At 44.7% G+C, this 23300-nt stretch overlaps 1 protein-coding gene across 1 annotated transcript in view; it reads left to right on the top strand.

Moving 5' to 3' along the window:
- Nucleotides 1-22839, top strand: part of LOC121572242 (phosphatidylinositol-3-phosphatase SAC1-A) — a 36896-nt gene extending 14057 nt beyond the window's left edge. Inside the window, exons 5-20 of the mRNA XM_041884197.2 lie at nucleotides 5439-5588; nucleotides 7757-7816; nucleotides 8094-8127; nucleotides 8526-8627; nucleotides 8860-8945; nucleotides 11155-11241; nucleotides 11343-11411; nucleotides 12635-12714; nucleotides 12845-12943; nucleotides 13349-13487; nucleotides 14273-14342; nucleotides 19026-19098; nucleotides 20780-20873; nucleotides 21193-21285; nucleotides 21509-21566; nucleotides 21797-22839. Coding sequence (XP_041740131.1) covers nucleotides 5439-5588; nucleotides 7757-7816; nucleotides 8094-8127; nucleotides 8526-8627; nucleotides 8860-8945; nucleotides 11155-11241; nucleotides 11343-11411; nucleotides 12635-12714; nucleotides 12845-12943; nucleotides 13349-13487; nucleotides 14273-14342; nucleotides 19026-19098; nucleotides 20780-20873; nucleotides 21193-21285; nucleotides 21509-21566; nucleotides 21797-21933 — 1431 coding nt within the window. The 3' untranslated portion in view covers nucleotides 21934-22839. The remainder of the gene's footprint in view (nucleotides 1-5438; nucleotides 5589-7756; nucleotides 7817-8093; nucleotides 8128-8525; nucleotides 8628-8859; nucleotides 8946-11154; nucleotides 11242-11342; nucleotides 11412-12634; nucleotides 12715-12844; nucleotides 12944-13348; nucleotides 13488-14272; nucleotides 14343-19025; nucleotides 19099-20779; nucleotides 20874-21192; nucleotides 21286-21508; nucleotides 21567-21796) is intronic.
- Nucleotides 22840-23300: the final 461 nt, after the last annotated feature.

The following is a 23300-nucleotide window of genomic DNA, read 5'->3' as shown; positions in this document are numbered from 1 at the left end:
GTGGTCCCAGCTCTCTTCAGGTCATTGACCAGGTCCTGCCGTGTAGTTCTAGGCTGATCCCTCACCTTCCTCATGATCATTGATGCCCCACGAGGTGAGATCTTGCATGGAGCCCCAGACCGAGGGTGATTGACCGTCATCTTGAACTTCTTCCATTTTCTAATAATTGCGCCAACAGTTGTTGCCTTCTCACCAAGCTGCTTGCCTATTGTCCTGTAGCCCATCCCAGCCTTGTGCAGGTCTACAATTTGATCCCTGATGTCCTTAAACAGCTCTATTGTCTTGGCCATTGTGGAGAGGTTGGAGTCTGTTTTGATTGAGTGTGTGGATAGGTGTCTTTTATACAGGTAACGAGTTCAAACAGGTGCAGTTAATACAGGTAATGAGTGGAGAACAGGAGGGCTTCTTAAAGAAAAACTAACAGGTCTGTGAGAGCCGGAATTCTTACTGGTTGGTAGGTGATCAAATACTTATGTCATGCAATAAAATGCAAATTAATTACTTAAAAATCATACAATGTGATTTTCTGGATTTTTGTTTTAGATTCCGTCTCCCACAGTTGAAGTGTACCTATGATAAAAATTACAGACCTCTACATGCTTTGTAAGTAGGAAAACCAGCAAAATCGGCCGTGTATCAAATACTTGTTCTCCCCACGTGTGTGTGTGTGTATGTATGTGTGTATATATATATATATATATATATATATATATATATATATATATATATATATATTAGTACCAGTCAAAAGTTTGGACACACCTACACATTCAAGGGTTTTTCTTTATTTTTACTATTTTCTACTTTGTAGAATAATAGTGAAGACATCAAAACTATGAAATAACACATATGGAATCATGTAGTAACCAAGAAACTGTTAACCTCTACGGGATCGGTGTCCCGTATACGGGACAGTTGAGCTAACATGATTAGCATGACTGTTGTAAGTAACATCAAACTTTCCAGGACATAGACATGCCTTATATGGGCAGAAAGCTTAAATTATTGTTAATCTAACTGCAGTATCCAATGTACAGTAGCTATTACAGCTAAAAGATGCCATGCTATTGTTTGAGGAGAGTGCACAACAACAAAAAACGCATCACGGCAACTGGTTTGATACATTCACCTCTGAAGGTAAATAATGTACTAATATTCAGTAATCTTGCTCTGATTTGTCATCCTAAGGGTCCCAGAGATATAATGTAGCATAGTTTTGTTTGATAAAATCAATTTTTATATTCAAATGTAGGAACTGGGTTCAACAGTTTGAACCCTTGTTGTCTCTGGCTCCACACCCACCCCGCCCGGCCATCTAGATGTGTGAAAGTTAGTGTATAAGCTAATGATCCATCATGTATGACATTCCTGGGTGTGTGTAAACTTACAGTTGGTATTACCATAACATTTTTGCATGTTCTCTATAGTTATGTTCTTGAAAATATATCAATTGACCAATTTGGCACATTTGGGCAGACTTGATACAAAATAGTCCAGTATTGCAATGTATCACTGGATCAATCTGAAATTTTACACACACTGCTGCCATCTTGTGGCCGAAATTTAAATTGCGCCTAAACTGCAATATTATATTGTGGCCTTTCTCTTGCATTTCAAAGATGATGGAAAAAATAAATAAATTGAAAACGCATGTTTTTTTTTGTTCGTATTATCTTTTACCAGATCTTATGTGTGTTATTCTCCTACATTAATTTCAAATTTCCACAAACTTCAAAGTGTTTCCTTTCAAATGGTATCATGAATATGCATATCCTTGCTTCAGGTCCTGAGCTACAGGCAGTTAGATTTGGGTATGTCATTTTAGGTGAAAGTGGGGGGGAGGGTCCGATCCTTAAGAGGTTAAACAAATCAAAATATATTTTATATTTGAGATTCTTCAAAGTAGCCACCCTTTGCCTTGATGACAGCTTTGCACACTCTTGGCATTCTCTCAACCAGCTTCATGATGTAGTTGCCTGGAATGCATTTCAATTAACAGGTGTGCCTTGTTAAGTTAATTTGTGGAATTTCTTTCCTTCTTAATGTGTTTGAGGCAATCACTTGTATTGTGAGAAGGTGGGGTTGGTATACAGAAGATAGCCCTATTTGGTAAAAGACCAAGTCCATATTATGGCAAGAACAGCTCAAATAAGCAAAGAGTAACGACAGCCATCATTACTTTAAGACATGAAGGTCAGTCAATCCGGAAAATGTCAAGAACTTTGAAAGTTTGTTCAAGTGCAGTCGCAAAAACGTCAAGCGCTATGATGAAGCTGGCTCTCATGAGGACCACCACAGGAATGGAAGACCCAGAGTTACCTCTGCTGCAGAGGATAAGTTCATTAGTTACCAGCCTCAGAAATCACAGAGTTCAAGTAACAGACACAGCTCAACATCAACTGTTCAGAGGAGACTGCATGAATCAGGCCTTCATGGTCGAATTGCTGCAAACAAACCACCACTAAAGGACACCAATAAGAAGAGACTTGCTTGGGCCAAGAAACACGAGCAATGGACATTAGACCGGTGGAAATCTGTCCTTTTGTCTGATGAGACGCAGAGTAGGTGAACGGATGAACTCCGCATGTGTGGTTCCCACCGTGAAGCATGGAGGAGGAGGTGTGATGGTGTGGGGGTGCTTTGTTGGTGACACTGTCAGTGATTTATTTACATTCCAATACAAAGCAATGGTTTCAGATCTCTTGATAATCAATGAAGCAATGGAAACCTGCAGGCAATCCTACTGCAGTATGAAGCTATTTGAAATGTGAAGTAAAATATGGAATAGATAATATGTTATAGATAATATAATATGCTATATATATGGTATAAATCATAGTGGTGTGTGTGTATATAGGTCTACATTTCAATGTATTGCTTTTGTATCTCTCCTTGAAGACCAGTGAAGCAGTGAATTCAAGAGACATTTAACCAGCATGGCTACCACAGCATTCTGCAGCGATACGCCATTTGTTTTTCAACAGGACAATGACCCAATGCACCTCCAGGCTGTGTAAGGGCTATTTGACCAAGAAGGAGAGTGATGGAGTGCTGCATCAGATGACCTGGCCTTCACAATCACCCGACCTCAGCACAATTGAGATGGTTTGAGATTAGTTGGACCGCAGAGTGAAGGAAAAGCAGCCAACAAGTGCTCAGCATATGTGGGAACTCCTTCAAGACTGTTGGAAAAGCATTCCAGGTGAAGCTGGTTGAGAGAACGCCAAGAGTGTGCAAAGCTGTCAAAGGCAAAGGGTGGCTACTTTGAAGAATCTCAAATATAAAATATATTCTGATTTGTTTAACACTTTATTTTTTATTTTTGGTGCATCCACCACCACCCCTATTCGGAGGACAAAATTAAACTTTGTTTTTACACCTTTTTACATCACAACTACACAGATTTGACATGCACTACAAAAGTATGTGGACACCTGCTCGTCGAACATCTCATTCCAAAAATCATGGGCATTAATATGGAGTTGGTCCCCCCTTTGCTGCTATAACAGCCTCCACTCTTCTGGGAAGGCTTTCCACTAGATGTTGGAACATTGCTGCGGGGACTTGCTTCCATTCAGCCACGAGCATTAGTGAAGTCGGGCACATATGTTGGGCGATTAGCCCTGGCTCACAGTCGGCGTTCCAATTCATCCCAAAGGTATTTGATGAGGTATTTGTATTTATTAGGGATTCCCATTAGCTGCTGCCAAGGCAGCGGCTACTCTTCCTGGGGTCCAAATGCATTAAGGCACTTACATTACATATAAAACAAAAGATAAAACCGTACATTTATATCATGTTATTACATCACTACACATCTGCAGTACAAAATGTATAATTCCATCAAACAACAATATTACAATGTACGTGTGTGTGCTAGCTCGTGTGTCTGTAGCTTTGTGTGAGGGCTCTGTGTTTGATGGGGTTGAGGTCAGGGCTCTGTGCAGGCCAGTCAAGTTCTTCCGCACCGATCTCGACAAACCATTTCTGTATGGATCTCGCTTTGTGCACGGGGGCATTGTCATGCTGAAACAGGAAAGGGCGTTCCCCAAACTGTTGCCACAAAGTTGGAAGCACAGAATCGTCTAGAATGTTATTGTATGCTGTAGCGTTAAGATTTCCCTTCACTGTAACTAAGGGGCCTAGCCCGAACCATGAAAAACAGCCCCAGACCATTATTCCTCCTCCACCAAACATTACAGTTGGCACTATGCATTGGGGCAGGTAGCGTTCTCCTGGCATCCGCCAAACTCAGATTCGTCCATCGGACTGCTAGATGGTGAAGCGTGATTCATCACTCCAGAGAACGCGTTTCCACTGCTCCAGAGTCCAATGGCGGCGAGCTTTACACCACTCCAGCCGATGCTTGGCATTGCTCATGATGATCTTAGGCTTGTATCCGGCTGCTTGGCCATGGAAACCTATTTCATGAAGCTCGCGACGAACAGTTATTGTGCTGACGTTGCTTCCAGAGGCAGTTTGGAACTCGGTAGTGATTGTTGCATCCGAGGACAGATGATCTTTACGGACTTCAGCACTCTGCGGTCCCGTTCTGTGAGCTTGTGTGACCTACCACTTCTCGGCTGAGCCAGTGTTGCGCCAAAACGTTTCCACTTTACAATAACAGCAGACTGCATTCACTTACAAAAACAGGATATAAAGTGCTGACATCATGCAGGGAAGCTGCAGCCTCGTCCGGGGGAGGAGCTATAGGACCATTCTCATTTCTATTTCCTTGCATCCTCTAGCCTCTTCTTCAGAACACATTGGAGAAGACTTGAGGAGGAACCTTCTCCAATACTGCTGAGAAGGAGACAAGCAGATAGGATGTGAGGGATTGCGGAAAGACTCCATTGAGAAGTGCACACTTCGGGAGAAAGTAGAAATCGTTGTGGGCGGAGCCGTAGAGTCATTCATGTCAGTCTTCTCTCTCTCTCTCTCCCTCTCGCTCTCCCCTTCTCTCTGTGGGTTAACCGGCTTAGCATCCAGAATACAGATCCTATTAGACATGTGCAGGGAGGGGCCTTAACGCCTGGGGTTGCTCGGCAGCTGATGTAAGACACCTGCACCAGATAGGGAATAGGGGGCTGCCATTTGGGACGCAGAGATCATTAGAGGTTATGCACCCTAACCTTCCACGTGCAGTAAAGCCCTGGGAGGGAGGGAGGGAGGTGAAGTGGACAAGGTTTAGAATGAAATCCATCAACTCTGAGGGCTATTATAATACGTGAAAGATGTCATCCATGCAATAACAATTTGTTTGTTGGTCAGCTAGTAAGATTTCTTCAATGTTTTGTAAAGCATGCTGTTTAATTTCATATGAAACGTCCCTGGCTTAACAGCCTCTTCTCACATTTCACACACACAACTCCTGCAAACTGCACTGTCATGAGTTGTGCCCAGCCAGCTAATCTATTTTCTCCCCTCCCTCTCTCCAGACGCAAGACAACAAGACGTTCCTGTCCATGATTAACAACGTGCTGACTACAGATGGATTCTACTTCTGCACTGACTATGACCTGACCCACACCGTCCAGAGACTGGCCAACGTCAGCCACGACTTCCAGGAGATGAGCCTGCTGGAGAGGGTAGGAGAGGAGGAGGAGGGGGGAGGAGGAGGGTAGGAGGAGGGTAGGAGGAGGAGGAGGGTAGGGTAGGAGGGGGAGAGGAGAGGAGGGGGGAGGGTAGGAGAGGAGGGGGGAGGGTAGGAGAGGAGGGGGGAGGGTAGGAGAGGAGGGGGAGGGGAGAGGGGAGAGGAGAGGAGGGGAGGGGGGAGGAAAGGAGGAGGGGGGAGGGGAGGGTAGGAGGGGGAGAGGAGAGGAGGGGAGGGGGGAGGAGAGGAGAGGAGGGGGAGGAGAGGGGGAGAGGAGAGGAGGGAGGGAGGGTAGGAGGGGGGAGAGGAGAGGGAGAGGAGGGGGAGGGTAGGAGAGGAGAGGAGAGGAGGGAGGGTAGGAGGGTAGGAGAGGAGGGGGGAGGGTAGGAGAGGGGGGGAGGGTAGGAGAGGGGGGGAGGGTAGGAGAGGAGGGGGGAGGAAAGGAGGAGGAGAGGGTAGGAGAGGAGAGGGAGAACTATTGTTTCTCTGGAACCTTGTCCAGAAACGACCCTACCTAGCCCTCTAGGCTCCTGTGTAGACCTGGAAAGATTGGATATGAGCAGTGTGGTAAACTGTCTACCTCTATCAGAGGGCAAGGTCCAGCTACCACCATATTGCTTATAACTAACCGGTTCTTTAGAATCTAGATCAAGTGTTTATTTTAGGAGCATAAGAGTTGTTTTTGGACAGGGCCAGAGTTTCCTCCTACTGCGTACCAAGCTAGTCAACCACAAAGGCTGAGGTCGGAGAGTATCATCCCATTAGATGATGATATCCAGGTCTCATCCATATTGGAGGAGTGTCACTGCCAGATTAACTGTGGTGTTTGGGCTCCTGCCATGCATGTAAACCACACTAGTCACCTTGCCCTCGTGTACACACACACACAGATGCATTTACTCACGTAAACACACACACACACACACACTCCCCTTTTCAACCCCCCTCAGTCTCAGCTGAGGCATTACTCTTGTGTCCAGTATCTTCACTTTCTCCTCCACTGAAACCTTGTCTAACTGGTTTGATGGTGAGAAGAACATGTGCCGTAGTTTTGCGATGGAACAGGCGTCACTGTCTGTCCATACCGTCACGGTCTGTCCATACCGTCGCTGTCTGTCCATACCGTCGCTGTCTGTCCATACCGTCGCTGTCTGTCCATACCGTCACTGTCTGTCCATACCGTCACGGTCTGTCCATCCCGTCCCCTATGGACCATGTTCCAAAGTAATGCACTATATAGGGAACGGGGGTGCATTTGGAATGAAGCCTCTAGCTATGTTTCCAGTTTGCATATAAAATACATGTGATAATTGCCTGCTAGGATGCATTTCCATTTAACTATCTTGTCAATTAAAAACAGCTGGACGTAATGTCACACCACAAAAATAACTAGCGTCTAATAAAAATGTAGTGGTTGAATGGTTTCCATTACCCATTTAGGAAAATGGACCATTAATAAATTGGAGACAGCCTGTATGCCCTCACACATGTGTTTCATGTCTCAGGTATAGCCTGCGAAAGCCAGCATGTATAGAATGCAAAAATGTACTAATATTTACCATATTCTAACTATTCTCTTGTGCCAACGTATCGCCACGGTCCGTGCCATGGTGAACTTGTACTCCTGTAGATATGAAATAATTGTACGGTGACGCTTGCCAGCCAACCAGAAAAAGCAAGGCGAAGCAATTCGGGCATTCTTGAAAGTCAGGGCAATCCTTGTCCTGCAAAGAAACACTTTTTGTAGTAGAACAAATGTTGATAGCAGTAGGCATTTAGAATTTAAATGTGGAGTGGAGCTTTATAGTTAAGCAGAGATCTCATGTGCTCCGCGTACCTTCCAAATGATTAAGCAATAATCATTTATTCGAAAAACACTGTTTCCATCATTTTTCACAATAAAGTTTGACAAAATAAAAATCCACCCCTGTTGACTGGGATGAAAATGTTGTCGATCTTTAGAACGTTTCTCCTAGATCTGCCTTTTCCGTTACACGTTGCTGTTTTTTGTGACATTGCTTTTGTCAGATAAACCTGGTTCAATGGAAACCTGCCTACTGTCTCCTCAAACGGATGGAGTGGAGATAATTTACTGCAGGTTGACGAACAGATTGAGGAATTAGATTGAGTCTGTGACTGACTGGTTGGTTCTCCTGTTTCTAGGCAGATCAGAGGTTTGTGTGGAATGGAAGCCTCCTGAGAGAGTTCCTTGCACAGCCGGAGGTGAGTGATATGACAACTATAACGTCACAACACCCCCCCTGCCCCTCCGTTTGCCATATAACACAATACACAATGTCCACAGTCTTCGTTTTGGTTTTTCTTATTCTAATGTACCAGAGGTTAAGTGTATTAGAATATGGAGAAGATAACATCAACCTTACCCCTCCAAAATTAACTATGTGTTTGAACTGTAACACACCGTAGATGACCACAGTTTTTGTTCTTTGTTCTGATGACGTATCCCTTTCTTTAAATGTGACCTTTTCTTCCCTTTCAGCTCCACAGGTTTGCGATCCCTGTTGTCCATGGATGTATCCTTTCCATGGTCTTGCTCTGCTCCCACCGATCTTAGTGTAATAGTAATCAATGGGCCCACTTCAGAACATAGAGTTTGAATGGGTCTCGGAGTGTTCCAAGAACCAATTTCAACTCAGTGGAACTTAAATAATTCCCTCGGGGCCACTTTAGAAAGCCATTGCCAGGTCAGAAAATAAAAACATCCGCCACTTAGAATACAAGTACAATAGCATCCTCCGCTTTGGGCATGTCCCAAATGGCACCCTATTCCCTATATAATGCACTACTTCTGCCCTGGTCAAAAGTAGTGCACTAAATGGGGAATAGGGTGCCATTTCGGAAGCTGCCTTAGTAGAATTTGACCTTTGGCCTGATGCTGTATTCTGTGAGGTCCTTGATGACCCTGATCCAGTCATTGTGATGAAGCCGTGCCGTGTCAACGGGAAGATCTTTGAATGGATCCTCATATCCAGAAGGAGCTGCTTCAGGGCTGGGGTCAGGTACTACGTCAGAGGTAAGACACGTGGCCACGTCCCAGTTGGCACCCTGTTCCCTATGTTGTGCACTACTTTTGACCAGGGCTCATAGGGCTCTGGTAAAAAGTAGTGCGCTATATAGGGAATAGGGTGCTATTTGGGATGGGGCCATACTACTGTACTGAGCAGCATTACTGGCATGTTGAATCAGTAATGGCCCTGTGGACATGCGTAATCATTCTCTCGTGATCATTATTCGTTTTTCCTCAGGTATCGATTCTGAGGGCCACGCTGCTAACTTTGTGGAGACGGAGCAAATAGTCCTGTACAATGGAGGGAGGGCTTCATTCGTACAGGTGAGTAGTAGTAGTAGTAGTAGTAGTAGTGTTGGAAGTAGTAGTAGTGTTGGAAGTAGTAGTAGTAGTGTTAGTAGTAGTGGTAGTGGTGGTACAGTGAGGGGAAAAAAATATATAACATTTTTGACATGTGTTTTTCTGTATTTTTTTGTTGTTATTCTGTCTCTCACTGTTCAAATAAACCTACCATTAAAATTATAGACTGATCATGTCTTTGTCAGTGGGCAAACGTACAAAATCAGCAGGGGATCAAATACTTTTTTCCCTCACTGTTGTAGTAGTAGTAGTAGTAGTAGTAGTAGTAGTAGTAGTAGTGGTGGTGGTGGTAGTAGTAGCAGTAGTAGTGGTGGTAGTAGCAGTAGTAGTGGTGGTAGTAGTAGCAGTAGTAGTAGTGGTGGTAGTAGTAGTAGTAGTAGCAGTAGTAGTAGTGGTGGTAGTAGTAGCAGTAGTAGTGGTGGTAGTAGTGGTGGTAGTAGTGGTGGTAGTAGTAGTAGTAGTAGTAGTAGTAGTAGTGGTAGCAGTAGTAGTGGTAGTAGTAGTAGTGGTAGTAGTGGTAGTGGTAGTGGTAGTGGTAGCAGTAGTAGTAGTAGTAGTAGTGGTGGTAGTGGTCCTCTGTAGCTCAGCTGGTAGAGCACGGCGCTTGTAACGCCAAGGTAGTGGGTTCGATCCCCGGGACCACCCATACGTAAAAATGTATGCACACATGACTAAGTCGCTTTGGATAAAAGCGTCTGCTAAATGGCTTATTATTATTATTATTATTAGTAGTAGTAGTAGCGGTAGTAGTGTTAGTAGCAGTAGTAGTAGTAGTGGTGGTAGTAGTAGCGGTAGTAGTAGTAATAGTAGTAGTAGCAGCAACAGCAATTTTGTATTTGATTTTGAAAAGCCTAGTAATAGGGCATTTTTTATATTTTCATAATGAATAGGCTGAACCATTACCTTTTTAGCTACAGAATATCTCACCACCATGTGTTTCCATCTCCTCTCTCTCCTTGATTCCTTTCTCGAGCGTGCAGAGGGGCTGTCAACAGTTTAGTGAAATATGTTTTTGTTTGCGAAAACATGTTACTATCAATGTTTCACTTGGGTTTCCCAAATGAAGCACTGGGTAGCTGCAGGAACAGGGTTGGAGAGCCCATGGCATACAGAGTACTGGGCAGAATATCACCTGTCGCTCCTCAAACAGTGGTTGGTGCCTGGAGTGAAATAAAGTGTTATTTCTCTGCTGCTCATATTAAGCACATGCTCCGCTATAAAAAGTAGCCTACCCCGCATCGTTGAAAAAACGGATTAGTGGGGAAAACGTGCTGCCTCCATTCGCTATTCGGAGCATACAGATGACATGTCTTTATTCATCCTGCCCCCCGTTCCTGCCCATGTGTTAATGGGCCATTCTAAATCAAACCACATTTGACATATTAGTAAAGAGAATTCAATTGAGAATAGTCTGATGGGGTGAAAAATCTGATCACTTGATGAGAGAGCAGCGTGTGCAGCCTGAGGCGAGGACTTTCTCAAATCATCCATAGCCTATAGTCGCACCATGTAGCCCATAATATGTTTTAATTTCTAAGACATTAAGGTTTGTATCATTAACAACTAAAGTTGCCAAATAACTCTAAATCTAGTGCATAAGACCTGTTTCAAATGATCACTTTTACGCTCAACATAGCCACTTCATATGCGCACCGGAATGGGAAAAATAGCCGTTAGATTTTATTCAGCTAAATTCAATTATATTCTTCTTACTATAAAATCATATAATATAAAATAATGGCATTGAACTTATAAGCATTTCTTGTCTGCTAAATGAACAAGCCTACAGTCTATGGCATGGAGCATAGCCAGGTAACATACAGTAGGCCAACTTATATTCTGTTCTTCGAAAAATACATTTTCTTCATATGATAATGTTTCTTTAGACCGGACTAAAATAAATAATGGATTTATATTGATGGTTTTATATTAAATTCATTTATTATACTTTTTTAAAATGTAGATGTTCCAAAGGCTCACATCAGCGGCTTGTATTCAGCTTATATGCGTGGAGGCCTGGAGATGCTGAACGTGTTTATGTCAATTACCGTGAGACCGGCAGACTTTTGCATGACAATAACCGCCTGGCAAAACTTCATGACCGCAACTGCCCTACTCTGAACCAACACAGAGAAATAAGAGCTTATTTTTAAATGTCTGTTTCCCTCCACAGACACGAGGCTCCATGCCCTTCTTCTGGTCTCAGAGGCCCAACCTGAAATACAAGCCCAAACCACTGATCAGCAAGAACACCAATCACGTAAGTGCTTTCACATCTTCTGGCAGTTTCCCTTTTATCTATTGCAGCTCTTGTCTATCAAATCATCAATTAACTAATTCTTCCCCCAACTGTCTTCCTAGATGGATGGCTTCCAGAGGCATTTTGACTCCCAGGTCCTCATCTATGGAAAGCAGACCATTCTGAACCTGGTAGGCCCCTTCATTTTTTAAGCCTCACAATGGCTAAAGCATATCCCTTTGTCACAGCATTGTGAGAGAGAAGCATTAGAAAGATTGATATACACTGAACAAAAATATAAATGCAACATGTAGCAATTTCAAATAGGGCCTAATCTATGGATTTCACATGACTGGGAAGACAGTTATGCATCTCCTTAAAAGCTTCTACCCCCCCAAGCCATAAGACTGCTGAACAATTAATCTAATGGCCATCCGGACGATTTACATTGACACCCTTTGCCTTGATGACAGTTTTGCACGCTCTTGGCATTCTCTCAACCAGCTTCACCTGGAATGCTTTTTCAACAATCTTGAAGGAGTTCCCACATATGCTGAGCACTCTGTTCACAACGTTGACATCAGCAACCCGCTAGCCCACCTGATACCATACCTGTCTGCCATCTGCCCGGTACAGTTGAAACCGGGATTCATCCATGAAGAGTACACTTCTCCAGCGTGCCAGTGGCCCATCGAAGGTGAGCATTTGCCCACTGAAGTCGGTTACGACGCCGAACTGCAGTCAGGTCAAGACCCTGGTGAGGATGACGAGCACGCAGATGAGCTTCACTGAGACGGTTTCTGACAGTTTGTGCAGAAATTCTTCGGTTGTGCAAATCCACAGTATCATCAGCTGTCCAGGTGGCTGGTCTCAGATGATGCCTCAGATGAAGAAGCTTGATGTGGAGGTCCTGGGATGGCAGGCGGTTGTGAGGCCGGTTGGACGTACTGCCAAATTCTCTACAACAGCATTGAGACGGCTTATGGTAGAGAAATGAACATTCAATTCTCTGGCAACAGCTCTGGTGGACGTTCCTGCAGTCAGCATGCCAATTGCACGGTCCCTCAACTTGAGACATCTGTGGCATTGTGTTGTGTGACAGAACAGCACATTTTAGTGGCCTTTTATTGTCCCCAGCACAAGGTGCACCTGAGTAATTATCAATCCTTTTTAATCAGCTTCTTGATATGCCACACCTGTCAGGTGGATGGATTATCTTGGCAAAGGAGAAATGCTCACTTACAGGGATGTAAACAAATTTGTGCACAACATGTGAGAGAAATACATTTTTTATGCATATGGAACATTTCCGGGGTCTTTTATTTCAGCTCATGAAACATAGACCAACACTTTTATATGTTGCGTTTTCTTATATTTTTGTTCAGTGTAAGATGAGGTGTTTTTCTTCCTCCAGGTCAACCAGAAGGGTTCAGAGAAGCCCCTGGAGCAAGCCTTTGCCAAGATGGTGACTGGCATGGAGAACGGCATGATCAAGTAGGAACCGACCACCGCTCTCCTGAACACCCTCATCCACCCTATTATCATCTCTATGATTTATACATTTTAGATGGATGCATGAATGGATGGATCTAACGCATCCACTCCTTGTTTCTTATGCCTGCAGGTACGTAGCATTTGACTTCCACAAGGAGTGCAGTGGGATGAGATGGGATCGTCTGAATATCCTGGTGGACAGTGTGGCTGAGACACAAGATGAATACGGGTATTACTCCCTATTGACTCCTTTTGCATAGCTGCTAGTCTACACCCCTTTAGCCAGAGGATAGGCATAGAGGCTTCCTCTCCTCTCCTCTCCTCTTTATCTCTGGTCTGTCTTCAGGGTCAAATGCCAGTGATTACATTAGTCAGTCACGTGACTTCTGAAATTCCTCTGGGCATATGTGTTCTCCCAGGCTGTATCCCAAATGGCACCCTATACCCTACTATTGAGGCCCAAGTAGACAGTGCACTATATAGGGAATAGGGTGCCATTTGGGACTCACACCCTAGCCTTGTCTTCTGATGACGACCCCTCTGTTGTCTCCCTGTAGCGGAGGTCTAGGTGGTGTCCCAACGTCAGTGCTGTTACTGGTTCTGTGGATGTATTTTCTCTGTCTTCTCCCTGCAGCTACTTCATGGTAGACACGGAGGGGAAGGTGTTGTCCCAGCAGAAGGGGACGTTCCGCAGTAACTGCATGGACTGTCTGGACCGCACCAACGTCATCCAGAGCATGCTGGCCCGCCGCTCCATACAGTCCCAGCTACAGGTAGGAAGTCCTCCAGAGCTGGCCCGCCGCTCCATACAGTCCCAGCTACAGGTAGGAAGTCCTCCAGAGCTGGCCCGCCGCTCCATACAGTCCCAGCTACAGGTAGGAAGTCCTCCAGAGCTGGCCCGCCGCTCCATACAGTCCCAGCTACAGGTAGGAAGTCCTCCAGAGCTGGCCCGCCGCTCCATACAGTCCCAGCTACAGGTAGGAAGTCCTCCAGAGCTGGCCCGCCGCCTCCATACAGTCCCAGCTACAGGTAGGAAGTCCTCCAGAGCTGGCCCGCCGCTCCATACAGTCCCAGCTACAGGTAGGAAGTCCTCCAGAGCTGGCCCGCCGCTCCATACAGTCCCAGCTACAGGTAGGAAGTCCTCCAGAGCTGGCCCGCCGCTCCATACAGTCCCAGCTACAGGTAGGAAGTCCTCCAGAGCTGGCCCGCCGCTCCATACAGGTCCAGCTACAGGTGTGTGGATGGTATATGCTTGTTGTTGTTAGGCAGTACACTCCGATGGATCAGGAAGAGTACCCCAGTTTACCTCCATACTGTCCCAGCTACAGGTAGGAGCTAGGAGGGCCACCTTGTTTCACACACTGTGGGGGGTCATCATTCTGACGAGACCGTTAGAGGTGGGAGGCAGAGGGTTGCTCAAAGACAACCAGTGGCTCCTGTTTTACACAGTTGGCTTATTATTGAGCATTTTATTTGAGAGAACAAGCTGAATGACTGAGCCCTGTCCCTGGTTCCCTAGCCTCTTCTAAATGGACTTATGTTTGGTGTTTGTCCACAGAGGATGGGTGTCCTGCATCTGGCCCAGCGGATTGAGGAGCAGGCTGATTTTGAGAAGATCTACAAGAATGGTAAGTGACCACCCTCTACAGCCCATGAATGGCAGCTACTTTAGGCCTTTTCACAGTGCATTCTCTTAGCCAAGGGCTTCCCCTTAGTTAAAATTAGCCCAGGCCTAAGAGGGCTGTCAGCCCTGGGCTAAGGAGGCTGTCAGCCCTGGGCTAAGGAGGCTGTCAGCCCTGGGCTAAGGAGGCTGTCAGCCCTGGGCTAAGGAGGCTGTCAGCCCTGGGCTAAGGAGGCTGTCAGCCCTGGGCTAAGGAGGCTGTCAGCCCAGGGCTAAGGGTAGTTTGTGAACGCAGCTTTTGAGTGTCATATGAAGTTGCTCTGTGTGGTCCCTCTCACACTATTCTTGGGTGACCACATGTCCCGGATTGTGCAGGACAGTCCCGCATTTTGTCCCTTTGTCCTGCAACCAAACAATAATGTCCCGCATTTTGTCAACAAATTCAAACCCTGCTAATTTAGAAAAAAAGGTAGATTTTTGTCCCTAACTACTTTACAAAAAGCGTGCTTCTGATGAAGAGCTACAAAAGTAAATAGCCGTATTAGACTGAAATAAATATATATATATATATATATATACACACATGCACACATACAGTGGGGAGAACAAGTATTTGATACACTGCCAATTTTGCAGGTTTTCCTACTTACAAAGCATGTAGAGGTCTGTACTTTTTATCATAGGTACACTTCAACTGTGAGAGACGGAATCTAAAACAAAAATCCAGAAAATCACATTGTATGATTTTTAAGTAATTAATTTGCATTTTATTGCATGACATAAGTATTTGATACATCAGAAAAGCAGAACTTAATATTTGGTACAGAAACCTTTTTGCAATTACAGAGATCATACGTTTCCTGTAGGTCTTGACTAGGTTTGCACACACTGCAGCAGGGATTTTGACCCACTCCTCCATACAGACCTTCTCCAGATCCTTCAGGTTTCGGGGCTGTTGCTGGGCAATACGGACTTTCAGCTCCCTCCAAAGATTTTCTATTGGGTTCAGGTCTGGAGACTGGCTAGGCCACTCCAGGACCTTGAGATGCTTCTTACGGAGCCACTCCTTATTTGCCCTGGTTGTGTGTTTCGGGTCGTTGTCATGCTGGAAGACCCAGCCACGACCCATCTTCAATGCTCTTACTGAGGGAAGGAGGTTGTTGGCCAAGATCTCGCGATACATGGCCCATTCCATCCTCCCCTCAATACGGTGCAGTCGTCCTGTCCCCTTTGCAGAAAACCATCCCCAAAGAATGATGTTTCCACCTCCATGCTTCACGGTTGGGATGGTGTTCTTGGGGTTGTACTCATCCTTCTTCTTCCTCCAAACACGGTGAGTGGAGTTTAGACCAAAAAGCTCTATTTTTGTCTCATCAGACTACATGACCTTCTCCCATTCCTCCTCTGCATCATCCAGATGGTCATTGGCAAACTTCAGACGGGCCTGGACATGCGCTGGCTTGAGCAGGGGGACCTTGCGTGCGCTGCAAATTTTAATCCATGACGGCGTAGTGTGTTACTAATGGTTTTCTTTGAGACTGTGGTCCCAGCTCTCTTCAGGTCATTGACCAGGTCCTGCCGTATAGTTCTGGACTGATCCCTCACGATCATTGATGCCCCACGAGGTGAGATCTTGCATGGAGCCCCAGACCGAGGGTGATTGACTGTCATCTTGAACTTCTTCCATTTTCTAATAATTGCGCCAACAGTTGTTGCCTTCTCACCAAGCTGCTTGCCTATTGTCTTGTAGTCCATCCCAGCCTTGTGCAGGTCTACAATTTTATCCCTGATGTCCTTAAACAGCTCTCTGGTCTTGGCCATTGTGGAGAGGTTGGAGTCTGTTTTGATTGAGTGTGTGGACAGGTGTCTTTTATACAGGTAACGAGTTCAAACCGGTGCAGTTAATACAGGTAATGAGTGGAGAACAGGAGGGCTTCTTAAAGAAAAACTAACAGGTCTGTGAGAGCCGGAATTCTTACTAGTTGGTAGGTGATCAAATACTTATGTCATGCAATAAAATGCAAATTAATTACTTAAAAATCATACAATGTGATTTTCTGGATTTTTGTTTTAGATTCCGTCTCACAGTTGAAGTGTACCTATGATAAAAATTACAGACCTCTACATGCTTTGTATGTAGGAAAACCTGTAAAATAGGCAGTGTATCAAATACTTGTTCTCCCCACTGTGTATATGTGTGTATGTATGTATGTATGTATGTATGTATGTATGTGTGTGTGTGTGTGTGTGTGTATATATATATATATATATATATATATATATATATATATATATATATATATATATATATATACACACATACACACAGCTGTGGAAAAAAGTAAGAGACCACTTCAAATATTTCTTAAATCAGCATCTCTACATGTATGACAGCCATTCCATTCCAGCGTCTGTTGAATTCCAACACAGGCACACCTCATTCTACTGAATTAGGTACTGATTAGGCGATTCACCTGAACCAAATCTTATTTAACGTGGAAAAGTATAAAAACCACTGCTGTGGTCATCACTATCCTCTTGCAATAGGACCAGCTGGATGGCAAAAACAGTGCTAATAGTACCTCAAAAGTAATATTAATCAAATAATTACTATTGACCATGCCAAAAGAGTTGAAAAGGAAAGTTGAGTGAGGAAAAGAAGGGTTCAATTCTGGCTTTACTGGCAGAGGGATACAGTGATCGTCAGGTTGCTTCCATCCTTAAAATTTCAAAGACTGCGGTTCATAAGAACAAGGTCAAGCAGCAGACATTGGGGACAACAAAGCTACAGACCGGCAGAGGGCGAAAACGACTCTCTACTGACCGGGATGACCGCCAACTCATTCGAATGTCACTCAACAACCGTAGGATGACATCAAGGGACCTACAAAAAGATTGGCAAACGGCAGCTGGGGTGAAGTGCACGGCGAGGACGGTTTGAAACAGGCTCCTAGGGGCAGGGCTGAAGTCGTGCAAAGCTAGAAAAAAGCCCATCAATGAGAAGCAAAGAAGAGCCAGGCTGAGGTTTGCAGAAGACCATAAGGATTGGACCGTAGAGGACTGGAGTAAGGTCATCTTCTCTGATGAGTCCAATTTTCAGCTTTGCCCAACACCTGGTCGTCTAATGGTTAGACGGAGACCTGGAGAGGCCTACAAGCGACAGTGTCTCACACCCACTGTGAAATTTGGTGGAGGATCGGTGATGATCTGGGGGTGCTTCAGCAAGGCTGGAATCAGGCAGATTTGACTTTGTGAAGGACGCATGAATCAAGCCACGTACAAGGTTGTCCTGAAAGAAAACGTGCTTCCTTTTGCTCTGACATTGTTCCCCAACTCTGAGGATTGGTTTTTCCAGCAGGACAATGTGCCATGCCACACAGCCAGGTCAATCAAGGTGTGGATGGAGGACCACCAGATCAAGACCCTGTCATGGCCAGCCCAATCTCCAGACCTGAACCCCATTGAAAACTTCTGGAATGTGATCAAGAGGAAGATGGATGGTCACAAGCCATTAAACAAAGCCGAGCTGCTTGAATTTTGCGCCAGGAGTGGCATAAAGTCACCCAACATCAATGTGAGAGACTGGTGGAGAGCATGCCAAGACGCATGAAAGCTTTGATTGAAAATCAGGGTTATTCCACCAAATATTGATTTCTGAACTCTTCCTAAGTGAAAACATTACTATTGTGTTGTTTAAAAATAAACATGAACTTATTTTCTTTGCATTATTCGAGGTCTGACAACACTGCATCTTTTTGTTATTTTGACCAGTTGTCATTTTTCTGCAAATAAATGCTCTAAATAAAAAAATAAAAAAAAATGGAATTTGGGAGAAATGTTGTCAGTAGTTTATAGAATAAAATAAAAATGTAATTTTTACCCAAACACATACCTATAAATAGTAAAACCAGAGAAACTGATAATTTTGCTGTGGTCTCTTAATTTTTTCCGCAGCTGTATATATCTATATATATGGTGATTTCATTAAACTTGTGAGGCTCTCCATGCTCGTTAGTTGTTCATTCAACATATTTGCTGCTACTTCACTCAATCCTGTTTTTTAATAGCCTCCCTTCCTAACTGTTTTACGTTCCCTGAGACCAACCAGAAATGTTTCCTTGGCCAAATATTCCCAGACGTTCATAAAACAGCAGCACGTGGTCTCCTTTCTGCATCATCACGTTTCGCGCGAGGCAAAAGAGTAGGCTAGAGTGTCTCACAGTGGTGCTGGTTTAGTAAAGTTAGATCAAAGCTGAATCAATGTCTAGGAAGAACACATAATGATGAATTAGTGTTCTACACAACAGAACCAAATATAATAACATAATAATAATGTTACTGTTATACCAAAAACACCGCCTTTTTCATTTCTTATGAGATTTTAGGATGGTTAGCTGAATAGTCCCCCCCCCAAAAAAAAAATGCTCATGCAGCCAAAACTCAAATGCACGTCACTTGGAAATCTTTACTTGGATTGAAACAAATACAGGAAGGCCATATAGTTTAACAGCATCTGCTCATGAAAAAGTAATTGAAAATATAAATGCATATTCCCATTTTTCCCATGAATTTTTGGTGGTGCCAACACTTTGTATCATGTGGGCTACACTGTCCCGCAAAATCATTCTGTTGTCCCGCATTTGGGTATTTCTCTGCTCACTAATAATGTCTGTCTGTTTTATTTCGCTAGCTTGGGCTGACAATGCCAATGCATGCGCCAAGCAGTACGCTGGTACGGGAGCCCTGAAGACTGACTTCACAAGGTATTGCACGTCAGTGTGCTGCTGACCTCTGAAAAATATAAACTCAGCAAAAAAAGAAACGTCCTCACTGTCAACTGCGTTTATTTTCAGCAAACTTAACATGTGTAAATATTTGTATGAACATAACAAGATTCAACAACAGACAAACTGAACAAGTTCCACAGACATGTGACTAACAGAAATTGAATAATGTGTCCCTGAACAAAGGGGGGGGGTCAAAAGTGACGGTCAGTATCTGGTGTTGCCACCAGCTGCATTAAGTACTGCAGTGCATCTCCTCCTCATGGACTGCACCAGATTTGCCAGTTCTTGCTGTGAGATGTTACCCCACTCTTCCACCAAGGCACCTGCAAGTTCCCTGACATTTCTGGGGGGAATGGCCCTAGCCCTCACCCTCCGATCCAACAGGTCCCAGATGGGCTCAATGGGATTGAGATCCGGGCTCTTCGCTGGCCATGGCAGAACACTGACATTCCTGTCTTGCAGGAAATCATGCACAGAACAAGCAGTATGGCTGGTGGCATTGTCATGCTGGAGGGATGAGCCTGCAGGAAGGGTACCACATGAGGGAGGAGGATGTCTTCCCTGTAACGCACAGCGTTGAGATTGCCTGCAATGACAACCAGCTCAGTCCGATGATGCTGTGACACACCGCCCCAGACCATGACGGACCCTCCACCTCCAAATCGATCCCGCTCCAGAGTACAGGCCTCGGTGTAACGCTCATTCCTTCGACGATAAATGTGAATCCGACCATCACTCCTGAGACAAAACCGTGACTCGTCAGTGAAGAGCAATTTTTGCAATCCTGTACCTGTCCTGCAGGTGTGATGTTCGGATGTACCGATCCTGTGCAGGTGTTGTTACACGTGGTCTGCCACTGCGAGGACGATCAGCTGTCCGTCCTGTCTCCCTGTAGTGCTGTCTTAGGCGTCTCACAGTACGGACATTGCAATTTATTGCCCTGGCCACATCTGCATTCCTCATGCCTCCTTGCAGCATGCCTAAGGCACGTTCACGCAGATGAGCAGGGACCCTGGGCATCTTTCTTTTGGTGTTTTTCAGAGTCAGTAGAAAGGCCTCTTTAGTGTCCTAAGTTTTCATAACTGTGACCTTAATTGCCTACCGTCTGTAAGCTGTTAGTGTCTTAACGACCGTTCCACAGGTGCATGTTCATCAATTGTTTATGGCTCATTGAACAAGCATGGGAAACAGTGTTTAAACCCTTTACAATGAAGATCTGTGAAGTTATTTGGATTTTCACTAATTATCTTTGGAAGACAGGGTCCTGAAAAGGGGCCGTTTTTTGTTGCTGAGTTTACAAGCCTACGTGTCTCCAGACACTATGCATGTGTGGTTGAAGGTCAACTGTTGGTTGTGCAGCTGCACCTGGTGTGGCTTCAATTTGAGGGATACTTTTGTTTCATGTCTATGCAGACTGTCTATGTACTAGCTGCTTGGTGTGTACAAGTACATGGTCATGAGATGTAGTTGGTTGATAGTTGTTATTTCCCCAACACCAGATTGATGCCATTCAATTAGTACTGCAATGTGGACATTATGGCAGACTGTCTCTGCCTGTCTGGTTACTTGTGACTGTATCGCTCGTCCTTGTTGGGAGAGTTTGACATGTGTTGACAGCGTATGTTATTGATGGTTGTTGTTTCCTGTCCTCCATCAGGACAGGGAAGAGGACCCAGATGGGTCTGGTTATGGACGGAGTGAACTCTGCCATTCGTTACTACAAGAACAACTTCTCTGATGGCTTCAGACAAGTACGTTTTGGGTTTTCAGTTTAAAGGACTAGAAAGATGACATGAATTAATTTAGTGAACTACATAACGTAGTCAGGTGATACATTATTATATCAGACATCTACTGTATAGTTGAGAAGTTTGTTTCTATAGACCAATTATTGTTTTCCTCAAATCATAATTTTACAAAAACTGAACATAATTCTTCATCCATGTGTTTCAGAGACATGGCGATATTTTGCTGTGTTAGTTGTCAGCCCTTTTGTTCCTTAAAGGGTATGTGTGTTGTCTCCAGGATTCCATTGATTTGTTCCTTAAAGGGTATGTGTGTTGTCTCCAGGATTCCATTGATTTGTTCCTTGGAAACTATGCTGTTGATGAAACAGACGGCCCCACTCCACTCCACATCCAGAAGGACTGGAAGTTCCTCACGGTCAGTTCCATCCCCATTACTACTGAGAGATGGAGAGAGGTATCATCGGGGTCAGAAGTGGGCAGAGGCCTTTTTGTGATGTCCTGGCACCAGTCAGGATGACCAGACTGATCATCATGTTTTGTCGTTCACTTTACATGACTACATCTCTGGTCCTCGCCTCCATTTTAATACTGAGTTCTGCTTCCCCCCAAACTATGAGTAATGTATCTTTGTCTTGCAGCTGCCCATCATCATGGTGGTGGCGTTCTCTATGTGTATCATCTGCCTCCTCATGGCTGGTAAGAAAACCACTGTTGAAATCTCCCTCTGACAAGTCAATTTGAGCCTTGTAACCCTAGCCCTATTAACCTCAGGCAGAACAAGCTAGCATGCCCTAGTGTTCTATGTCTATATCCTTATAATGTGTTGATCTCTGGTCACAAACATCAATGTATTTGTTATGGTCTCTGACTATCTTTCTGTCCTTGATATTGGTTGTTCTCATGAGTGGTGTCCCCCTCTTTCCCAGGTGACACGTGGACTGAGACCCTGGCGTATTTGTTGTTCTGGGGCACTGCTGCTGCCGTCACCGCTTCCGTCATCGTCTTCAACGGCCGTGACTTTGTGGACGCCCCCAAACTGGTGCAGAAAGAGAAGATGGACTGAGTGTGTGTTTTTTTTTGTGGAAAGCAGCTCGGCCCAGCGGACTCCCTATACCTCTTCATCTTCTTCCTCTTCTTCCTCCCGGCTGCTCGAGGCTCTGACTCTATACTTACCTGCTCTCCACACTGTCCTCCTAGGGCTATGTCCCAAATGGTACCCTATTCCCTATATAGTGCACTTTAATGGAGTACTATTTGGGACGTAGCCCTAGAGTTTCTATTGGGGTTTCTACTGTAACCCAGAACTCCTGTTTTTCAGGCATTAAACCCACTAAACTGTAGTCTCCTATCAGACACTCACATCTTCAGTTCTGGCCACCTTCCTATCCCACATTCCTTAAGTCATGGCGTGTATTGACCTTATGTTTAATTTATTTTTTGTTGTCTGTGTTGGAGAGGGTTGGTGGTTGGCGTAGTCGGTCAACCTTGGTGATGGTGAAGTGGCACATAGTATTTGATCTGAGAGGTGTGAGAAATCTTTCAATGTTCATTCATTGTTGGTTATAGAGTAGTCACTATACCAGTGCTCTCCAACCCTGTTCCTGGAGAGCTACTGTCCTGTAGGTTTTCATTCCAAACCCTAATCTAGCGCACCTGATTCTAATAATTAGCTGGTTGATAAGTTGAAGCAGGCCAGTTACAACTGGAGTTGGAGCGAAAACCTGCAGGAGGGTAGCTTTCCAGGAACAGGGTTGGAGAGCCCTGCACTATACCATAGTTGTCATGTGGTGGGCATTTTCCAGCTGTCATAATAGCCGTGTCTTGTCAGTGTGTTCTAGTTGACCTCACATTCTTTTGGAACTGTTATGCTCTTGATAAGGTTTTCCCTAGCACTACGCAGCTGATTCAAATAACCATCATCAAGCTTTGATTATTTGAATCAGCTGTGTAGCGCTAGGTCAAAAACCAAAACGTGCACCCGGGGGGCAGGATCGAGTTTGGGAAACACTGATCTAGATCACAGGCGTCAAACTCATTTCACGGAGGGCCGAGTGTCTGCGGGTTTTCCCCTCCTTTGTACTTGATTATTGAATTAAGGTCACTAATTAGTAAGGAACTCCCCGCACCTGGTTGTCTAGGTCTTAATTGAAAGGCAAAACCAAAAACCTACAGACACTGGCCCTCCGTGGAATGAGTTTGACACCCCTGCTCTAGATCCGTGTTTCCCAATCCTGGTCCCTGACTACCCCCAACAGCACACACTTTTATTGTAACCCTGGACAAGCACACCTAAATTAACTTCTCAACTAATCATCAAGCCCTCAATGAGGTGTGTTTGTCCAGGGCTACAACGAATCTGTACTGTTGGGGTTACTGGAGGACCAGGGTTGGGGAAACACTGATCTAGATACTGCCTTACAAGCTTGTCTC

The sequence above is a fragment of the Coregonus clupeaformis genome, chromosome 8, assembly GCF_020615455.1.
Source record: "Coregonus clupeaformis isolate EN_2021a chromosome 8, ASM2061545v1, whole genome shotgun sequence".
Taxonomy (NCBI): domain Eukaryota; kingdom Metazoa; phylum Chordata; class Actinopteri; order Salmoniformes; family Salmonidae; genus Coregonus; species Coregonus clupeaformis.
The sequence above is the reverse complement of the archived record's forward strand: the minus strand, read 5'-3'. Positions and strand labels throughout refer to the sequence as shown.